Genomic DNA, 10147 nt, shown 5'->3' on the forward strand with positions numbered 1-10147 from the left:
TTGTTAACACTAGTCTGAGCCCTGAAGAAGAGACTGAGGGTGACATTTTATAGGATTAGAGTTTTAGTAACATTTCAAAATCGACCATTATCGCACTTTTTGAAATAGCTTTTTTTTGCCGCAAATTCACATATTTAATGAGCTGCGTGTTGCGGGCAAAAAAGTGCGATTTTTAGTCCATGAAAATGTGCAAATTTGTGTTTAAAAAAAAGGGGCGTGAGGTTCCCCCTCCTGAGCATAACCAGTCCTGGGCTCATTGAGCTGGACCTGGTTCCAAAAATACGGGGGACAAAAAGCGTAGGGGTCCCCGTATTTCTGAAACCAGCCCCAGACTCTAAGACCGGTCCTGGTTCCAAAAATATGGGGAACAAAAAATCTGGGGGTCCCCTGTATTTTGAAACCAGCACCGGGCTTCAACAACCCGCGGTGTCATGCCACAGCCGGGGGGCTGTTGGATAGTGCTGGTTTCAAAATACGGGGGACCCCCAGATTTTTTTTGCAAAATTACATTTTACACGTTTTTTAAAGACCGGACCATGCACAGATCACAATGATCTGTGCATAGTTCTGGCAAATTCGCCTGTCAGAACCTGGTCTGCATGTGTGGCGATTTTTAGTAACCTATTCATGTATCTTCTGCACTTTCCTGTTTACAGAATAGAAAGCTGAAAAAATATTAAATACTTCCTTAGTTGGGTGTCCCTCCACTCTCATTAAATTTACATATATATTTTTTTGCAAATGTTCTGGTTGGTTGATCCTTATTTATTAATTTGAATCCGGAAAATAAGGAGATAAACCCGCTGCTTTATTTCAAGTGTAATTTCATAGAGTTGGCAGTTTTAAATACATGTTATTACTTGCAGCAAACTGTGCAGCCAGATTAGTTTGTGAGTCTGTGATGGGCAGATGTTGTTAATAGTAGTTGCTGTCTGATCTCTCATAACCTCCAATCAACATACAAAGCACTGATTTCTTTGGCATACAAATATTTGGATTCCTTTCCACCTCCTTATCTTTTTACCTTTTTAACATCTGGATGCATAGGCATGTGCAGCACATTTTATTAGGGGGAGCACTGTCAAAGGGGTGTGCCTAGCGCCACCTATTGGGTGTGTCTAACACCGCCAATCAGGCGTGTCTACTGTACCATCATCTATTAGCACTCACTACAATATAAAACGTCTTTCGGCCACACCATAATAACCTACCTATTTCAGCTTTAATCTTCTAATTACTCTGTGCAACAGTACATGCAAATACGGTCAAAACATATATGGATGATGCAGGTACAGTATGTAGTGATATGACAATAGTCTAGAACAAATAACAATGAAAAACACATAATTGATGGTGCTTCTTTTAATGGAATACAGTTCTAAAAAGTAAAAGTCTTTGGTAAAAGGTAGCGGCAGGGAGGTTGGGTGGGCAAAGCATTTGGGGGTGCCTGTGCACCCCTAACACTTAATGTGCGCACACTTATCTCTGGATGCGAGTTCCGGCGATACTAAAAATCGCACCTTCAGAATGTGCAAGTTCGCGACAAAATCTGCGTTTTTTTGCCTAAAAATCGCAAAAATCTAATTTTTGCATCTCATTAAATGTCACCCAGAGTCTCAAAACATGTTGACCCAAATTTAGTGTTATACCTGCAAGAGAACATACAAGGAACGGGTAAGTGTAATTGTGGTTGTCCACACCTGCTTGGATCCGGATCCCCAGCTAGGTGTATTGACTCCACACTATCACTACCCCTACCCGGAGTCTCAAGCAGTTTTAAATAATTTTATATTTTGGTTTTATGTATGTTTCTTATATCAAATAAAAGGATTGAAGATTAAAAAAGAAACCTTTAATTTATTTTATATAGCATACCACATTGTGAGTACGGGTATGCCACCCATCTTAAAGATATCTTGATACCCCTGTATTAGCATCCTTTTTGAGTGAGTGGGGTATGCCATTTGTCGACCCACCTTGAATTGATTTCCTGTTGTTGAGAAATTGTACCACACATTGTGCATTTTTTCTTTTTTTCCATCTATATGTGGACAAATTTGGATAATATCTAAGAAGGAAAGAAACAAAAATGTCCCCACCTGTAAATCAACATCTAGGGGTAGATCCCATTTACTCAGACGACAAACCTCCACGTGTAATCATGACACGTTATCCTTCAAATCATTGTTTTATAGACGTAAGGAATATTGTTTCAACACTGCTGTATATGGGGATTCCCAATTAAATCCCGGCGGTCGGGATCCCTGTGTTCAAAATCCCGACGCCGGAATTCCGACCGCCGAAATCCCGACAAGGGGGGGGGGGTGTTGATCGCCCCCCCTGGATTGGCCCTGGTGGGAAACCGGCCTTTTTCCTGGTGGGCCGGCACATTTTATTCAACCAACCGCCATTCACTCGCCGTTTCCACCTCACTGGGGGGGGAGATTCTCTAAGCTAAAAATGCGGTAAAAAACCCATTATCAGGGTTTTTACCGCATTTTGGGATGCTGTAAGCATCCCCTGCCATGTTAAAATCTGGCGATGCCCCATAGAAGCCAATGGGCTTCTACCGCATCCCACTGCCGCCCCCTCACCTGTGTCCGGGCAGCACAGAGCTGTGCTGCCCGGACCTGTGACCTCCTCCCTGCACTGATCTTCTTCCGGGTGCAGGGAGGAGGAGAGCCCGGTGCAGCAGCAGCAGCGCCGGGTAAGAGAGGGAGGGGAGAGCCGCGGGGTCCCCATGGGACCCGCTGACTCTATCGCAAAGGACAGCTCTTAACTCAGGAGCTATCCTTTGCCATAATTATCGCATATGTTAGAACATATGTGATAATTATGTCTGCGATGAGCGGAGAAGGGGGCGGAGCTGAGCCGCGATTCTTAGAGAATCTCCCCCTGATTCTTTTCAGTGAGGTGGAAATGGTGAGTGTGGCCATCAAAACGCAGTGGGCTTGCTGCATTTGCAGCGTACCGCGCATTTCTGAGAATAATCGCCGTGCTCTGATGGCGAGGATTTCCCTGGAACATTGAACACAGTGAGCGGCTGGTGAGGGGGTTAGATGGCGAAGATGGCTTGTTTTCTGCGATCCTCGCAGAAAACACGACATCCTTGCTGCACAAACCCCGTCCACGTCGGTATTGAATATCGTTCTTAATCTTAAAGGCTCTAGCTTGAAGTACAACTAATGTCTGTTCAGTGTTATTGATTAAATGTTTCTCATTCATTTATTGCTTATCTTTCTGTTTTTTAAATCATGCTTTCATTATGTTAACATAAGTAACTGATTACCACGGCCAATGGTGCTTTTATACTGTGCTATGATATCTTCTACTATGTATTAGTGCAGTGGTCGCCAACCCGTCGCTCGTGAGGTACCAGTAGCTCGCCTGAGCAAAACTGGTGGCTCGACCACTGTTGCCCGCCCACCGCCTGTGTGTACAGCCATCCACCCGCCTGCCCATGTGTCTGGCCACCCACCCGCCGATGTCCCTGCTGCTGCGGCCAGCAGGCAGGCAGATGGGCTGGGGGCATGGCCATGCCTTCACACCGACAAAAATGGTGCCCACAAAATTGCCTGTGGCACGCGCATGTATTCCTTTCTCCGCTGACAAAGTTGGGAGGTATGCAATGTGAGGCATAATGTGTCAGGGGCATTACAGCGTGCAGCAGAGTATCAGTATCATAGGCATTGTGGTGTTTGACATCACATGAGGAATTGTGGTCTGTGGCATAATGTGTCAGGCATTACAGTGTGCAGCATATTGTGCAAGGGCAATGTATCAGGGGCACTGGACAAATTTTAGTAGCTCCCCGGGAGTTTTTTTTTTTGTCTTGAGTAGCTCACGCTCAATTAAGGATGGAGACCACTGTATTAGTTCAATGTAACTGTTTATTCTGTCATGTCCCTGTATCTGGTGGTAGCCAAGCAACAGAGTCTGTGTTGCCATCTACTTTTGGTGAGGTCTGATGACCTTACTGAATAAACGTGCCTGCTAAGAGTGGGAAGTTCGGTGACCAAAAGGGCCTCTGATAGCTGTGGTGGAGGTGGTATTTACGTAAGCACTGATTTATACGCTAACATTTCAGGAAAACAGTTTCCCTTTTGATAAAGCTCTGAGAGGAGAGCATCCTTCCCTGTCAACAGACCCTGCCTCTCAGCTGCCCCTGCCCCCTATTAGGGCTGTTTCCAAAGATTTCCCGGGCTGCTTTTCCAACCCAATCTGCCCCTGGTACTGCCAGTACTTATTTACTTTTAATGTGTATATTTTCTAATAGGTGGACACCTATTAATATAATAGTGTAATAAATTAAAGTTTTATATGTTTATACATGTGATTTGAATTCAGTCCTGATGCACATAATATATTATCTTACCATCCCTGAATTTGTTTGCTGATGAAGCCATGTTGATATACCCTATACTTGTCCTACATTGTCTTAAACTGTAAAGCCCCCATACACACTAGACGACAGGGGCTTTGGAGCAATATGCACAATATCGTCTGGTGTGTACATTCCGGATCGTTAACTATGAGTGAAATCTACTGAACTTATAGGTCAATTTGGCAATATAGCCAAACGACTTGCATATTCAGCATGCCCCAGTGACATCACTGAACGGTATCGTGGCTGATACCGTTCAGTGTGTAAGGCCAATGCCGGCCATAGCCAATATGGTTAACTATATCAGCCACGGTAGTATAGTGTGTATGGGGCTTTACTCACTGTTTATTGTTTTGCCTATTTGTTTATGTACTCTGTGATTGATTGGGTGCGGCATATACCTTTTTTAGCACCATGTAACGAAAGGATAATAATAAATGCTGGTTAGAAAAGGGCCTTAAGTGCTTGTAGTTATCTTATTAACACAACATTCTTATGTAATGCAAAACATTCTTTTTAACATCCCTTTTTTATTAGCTCCACTGCTGTGGTCTTCAAAACTATTCTGACTGGGAAGTAACATCATGGTACAAACACTCTGGAAATCACAATGTACCAAAGAGCTGCTGTAATCTGGCTTTTTCATCATGCTCTGGAAACATTACAGAGTCAAATAAATTATATAAAGAGGTAAATAACTCACACATTTCATTGTGAATGGATTGCTGGTATCCACTCGTAAATCCTTATGCAATATGCAAATTATTCTGCTAATTCATTCGCTAGTAATTTAGTTGTTTAATTTAATTACCAATATTCAAAAGACCCCTCCCCCCCCCCCCCCCATACACTGCAGTGACTTCTTCCCAAGGAGAAGACGCACGCAGTGCTCCCTTGAGCCGCCTGCGACTTTTTGCATATATTGCATGCAATCCCAGCCAAGTCTGTCCGGCACCGAAGCAATGCAGGAGATTGGTTTCTACAGCAAAGGCGACTCAGAGGGTCTGGTGCGAGTCATCTGGAATTTGGCCTCTTTTCCTGTGATTGATTGCTGCAAACACGGGAAAATAACCCAAATTGCAAGTAAATCGCTCAGTGTATGGGGACCCCTAGGTTGCACTGCAAAACTGAATCGTGTAGTGTGTGTGTGTGCGCGCGCCTATTCCTCTGATTTAATCTTTGCTCTTTCCATAGGGTTGCTTTGTTAAACTGCATCACAGACTTACTTTCTTATTCATTTGGTTGCTTTGGTCTGGCATTGCTATAATCAGCGTGGAGGTAAGGAAAAAGTTTTCTTTAAGAAACACCGGTTTCAATGATCTGTGTTTAAAGTGTAAAAGCTCCCTTGTTATATTAATTGCAAGATTTGCATGTCCTGAGAGGCTTATTAGATTTAATTATTTGGTTTTCCAGCAATCCTTTATAATCTTGATGGTTGCTGCTAATCAGACTAGAAGAGCTGAAAGGGAAAGAGAAGGTCTTGTATAAACTGGACCAGCGTGCTGCATGTGAGAGAATTCTAAGGCAAATATTTAACTACAGTACAAGTGATATTCAAAGATGCTCAGACCAATCAGCTTCTGTCATATATTTCAAATACATGACAGTCAGGAGCTCATTGATTGGTAGTCTTCATTCTAGCACCCGCCATCTTTGAAAACCCATGCAGTTCCTCTGCCCTGCCTGGAGTGTCCTTGTCTGCTGTAGTGCTTCTAGCACAGTGTGGTCTGTATATCAGCACTGATATGCAAACCAGACCTAGAAATCCCACAGCAGACAGCAACACCCCAGGCAGGGAAGAGGAACTACATGGGTTTTCAAAGATGGCGGGTGCTAGAATGAAGACTAGGTTGGAGCACCATTTAAGATTAATAGTGAGCGCTAACTAGAATATCACTTATTAAATCCGCCTCATTGTTTTAATCACGGAACACATTAGATGACAGGCAAACCATGCAATGTTGTTAAAGATTTCCCTTGAACTCCCAGACAAATGATATAGTGCAGACACACTGTGCAATCTTGCAAAAGACCTAGGGCCACCCATATGGAATAGCCTATGAGTTCAGGGGCTGTGCAGGATGGTTTTGCATTTTAAATTATTGCCCCCTTAAAAAAAAATCCTCTGAGTTCGGCTGCTATCCCATACGACCACACGACCACCACACCCTGAGGCAATTACATCTGGCACCTAAAGATTGTCCGTGACCAAATCAAGAATGATGTGGTCGTTGGTGATATCCTCAGATTGAGTCAAAATCTGGCAAAAAATTCTAAATATTGTCTAGTGTGTATCCAGCTTAAGTCTTCTACTTTAAAAGAAAACTTTGTTGCCACAGACCCCACATTGGCTTGGTGGAGCCAGTATCTGCTGCTGCAGGGACACCTGATAGCCATAAAGGAGCTCTCCCTGCCTTCTGACTGTCTGTTTACAGCAGGGATGGGGAACCCTCGGCCCTCCAACTGTTGTTGAACTATATATCTCAGCATGCCATGTAATAATTTAGCATGGCCAAATAGCAAAACTGTAGCAGGGCATCCTGGGATGTGTAGTTCAAAAACAGCTGGAGGGACGAAGGTTCCCCATCCCTGTTTTACAGGCCTCTGCTGCCCACTGCTGTGTTGGGACCTCAGCAGGCACCTAGGATGCAGGGGCTCAAAGGGGGTGGGGCTTAGTTAGATCCAGATGCGGGGCTTAGCAGAATCTGAATGAGGTGAGAGGGAGTGAGCAGAGGCTGGCTGTTGGGTCAATAAAGCAGCTTTCATGCAGATAATTTCCCCCTACTCCCCTGCCCTCCCACAGTCCACTCACTGCACTCAGTCCTGCGAAAGAGAATCTCCGTCATCACAAACAATGAGGAGCTGATGGTAGAAAAGCTGCCTTGGAAAGAAAGAGGCTTTCAATGTCAAGGACAGGAATGCAGCTTCTGCCTCCAGTAGGTATATAGAGAACCCTCCATATCCTTTTATATCAGTCTGTGTATACAGTATATATACTTGAATACCGGCTCCCCAATGCTACATGTATATAATATATGTGTAATGGGCATTACAGTGTATTGTAGAAGTGGCATATAGTGTAATGGGCATTATGGTGTGTGGCATAATTACACTATACGCAACATTAAGCCACCGACCCGCTAGAGTAGAATCCCGCCATGCGACTAAATGTGCACCCTGTTCGTATGAATGTGTACGGCTACACATCCATTCGCAGCTGTACAAAAATGGGCAAAACCCATCGTAACAGGCTCACCGTCAAATGATTTTTACACTGGGCACAACTTATCACAGCGCTGCTTAACCCGAGCCTTGGCGGTGTGATGGAAAATGGCATATCTGGCCTGGAGCTGAAGTCGCAAACACTCCCCTAAAATGCTCAGGCACGTCTAGCATTTTCCCTGACTCTAGCAGCATTTGTATAGGCATGTCTGTATATTTTTTTTTTTATGCTCCCACTAAACGTCCAATTTCCACCCCCAGATGCCTAATCACCTTGCGAACTCCATGACGTTAGAAAAAATACTGAATTGTGTCCATAGAGCAGCAGCAAATAAATTAAATGAAATAAACAAGTCGGCATCACCCAGGAATATAGTTGATTTAAAAAGTACCAGCTTTGAAGCCTTTCCTGCCGGTCAATTCTATGGCATGTATTCAATGCCGCTGCGAGCGGCCAGCGGGGGGGTTAAACTGCGAGGATCGCAGAAAACCAGTGATCCTCGCAGTTTAACCCCCGCGCTGGCCGCTCGCACTATGCAACGTTCCGGGGGAATCCTCGCAGTCACAGAACTGCGAGGATTCCCTTAAACTGCGAGAGCCGAGGCTATTGCAGCAAACTCGCTGTAATTAGCCTCGATTCTCGCAGCTTTTGGAGGCACATACGCCAATTCTCCCTCGCTCAAAAAACGGAGCGAGGGGGAATTTGCGTATGAGGGGGGTCAGTTGAATACTGACAGGGTGAGCGATGACTGCGAGCAAAAAGTCCTGCTCGCAGTCACCGCTCGCCCACGGCATTGAATATATGCCTATGTCTTCCGACTTTGTTTCATTATATTATATTATGTTATAATATAATTTTTTTTAATCCAGAAAACCATTGTTGAAAATGAATTGAGATGGAGTGGAAAGATGTCCGTGGCCAAATAAACTTCAATACAAAAAGTTGGTAGGATGTTTTCTGGTTCACTAGAGGACCAGTTTAGCTGTTCAGATGGAAAATATGTACTGCTACTTTATGGCAGTGGCATTCTAAGCCACAATAGCAAAGCCGATACAGATTTTTTTGGATGAGAAGGTGGACATTGATGTCAAAGAGACACTTAATCCTTTTGCTATAATCTTCCCATATACATATATTTATTGTCCTGCTTTCATTTATAAAGTGGGCATTTTGAAGAGAAGTGGGCCCATGGAATTCCATATACTGTAAAGTGGCAGAAAGATAGTGTAATCTACAAAAACTGTAATGCAATTTTAACCTATGTTCATGCAAACTGTACACTGTTTAGACCAGAGGTAGCCAACCCTCATAGCAACATCCCATGTGAAATAGAACTCCCATCTTTGTAACATTTCTCCTATGAGCAGGTAGTGTACAAGGTGTATGTAAGTATAGTCTATAGGTAATGGTATGTGTTTTGATGAGAAAATGGTGCCTGAGAGAAACTTTGTAGGGATTTGAATAATGATTTATTAGAAAACTAGACTATAATCTTGATCTTGGAAATAGCACTTCAACTTTTAAAGATCTGTATGCTTTTATCATTGTATGCAATATAGACTGAAATGTTGGATTAATCTCCATTACCAGGTACTGGCTGCGGTGTTTGATGGGATACTGATGACTCGAAACCCATTTCAAGATTTCCGGATACTTGATTCTGGAGTATTTGCATAGTACCTCTTCCAAAAAGAGACTTCACTGCAACATATGCAATTTATGTTTTTGTTTTCATTTATTTGTATTTTGATGTCTTTATCACTTATCTACTCAGTGAAATCTCTAAAAATATGAATATATTTGTTACTTATCTATATTCTGTTTTATGTGTGTTCATTTGTGTATTATTATTATTATTATTTCAAAATTACAGCAATGAATATATCAGATGATTGTGATGTAACAAAGATTGCAAACCAAAGAAAAGTTTCAATGTGCTAATAATGGAAAATCTATCATTTATAACTATAAAATCTAAGTACAACAATACATAATAAATGAACAAAAAAGCTCTGGTTCGAGTTCATGAATGATCCGGTATTCGTATAACCGGAAGTCCCCTGAAGCGCGCCGTGGAATGCACACCCATCTTCTTTCTAGTTAGCTCTTGGTCACGCTGATGATCCGGCTTCCTATAATGTAATGAAACGCACGGCCATCTTCTTCCTGTTTATACTGAGAACCTGTTATGTGTAAAAATACCCTAGTTGTATGTCGTGACCCACACGGCCATATTGCTTAGTGGACACAAATCATTTATATCAAATGACCCGCACGGCCATTTCTAATTCTAACTAATGAGGATCCTGCGCGCAAATCCTTTATATCCAATGACCAGTGTAATGTTACCATGCATAAAAAACAAAACATGGTTTGAGTTGGGAGAGACTTTGAAGAAAAAGATGCAGTTAGAGTAGTTCTGGGGATAGCTTTGTAAATCAGTAGATATATTTTACATTTGATTCTCTAAAATACAAACAATGTAAGGACAAACTGAGGGCTAGATTTATTAAGCTCGGTGATGTGATAAAGTGTCTGGT

The 10147-nt window shown here is 42.8% G+C and overlaps 1 protein-coding gene across 1 annotated transcript in view; it reads left to right on the forward strand.

The window, feature by feature from the left end:
- Positions 1-9402, forward strand: part of LOC146027148 (tetraspanin-3-like) — a 46987-nt gene extending 37585 nt beyond the window's left edge. The window contains exons 5-7 of the mRNA XM_083158112.1: positions 4922-5074; positions 5579-5662; positions 9198-9402. Coding sequence (XP_083014238.1) covers positions 4922-5074; positions 5579-5662; positions 9198-9284 — 324 coding nt within the window. The 3' untranslated portion in view covers positions 9285-9402. The remainder of the gene's footprint in view (positions 1-4921; positions 5075-5578; positions 5663-9197) is intronic.
- Positions 9403-10147: the final 745 nt, after the last annotated feature.

The sequence above is a fragment of the Crinia signifera genome, chromosome 1 (assembly GCF_055691185.1).
Source record: "Crinia signifera chromosome 1, ASM5569118v1, whole genome shotgun sequence".
Lineage (NCBI taxonomy): Eukaryota > Metazoa > Chordata > Amphibia > Anura > Myobatrachidae > Crinia > Crinia signifera.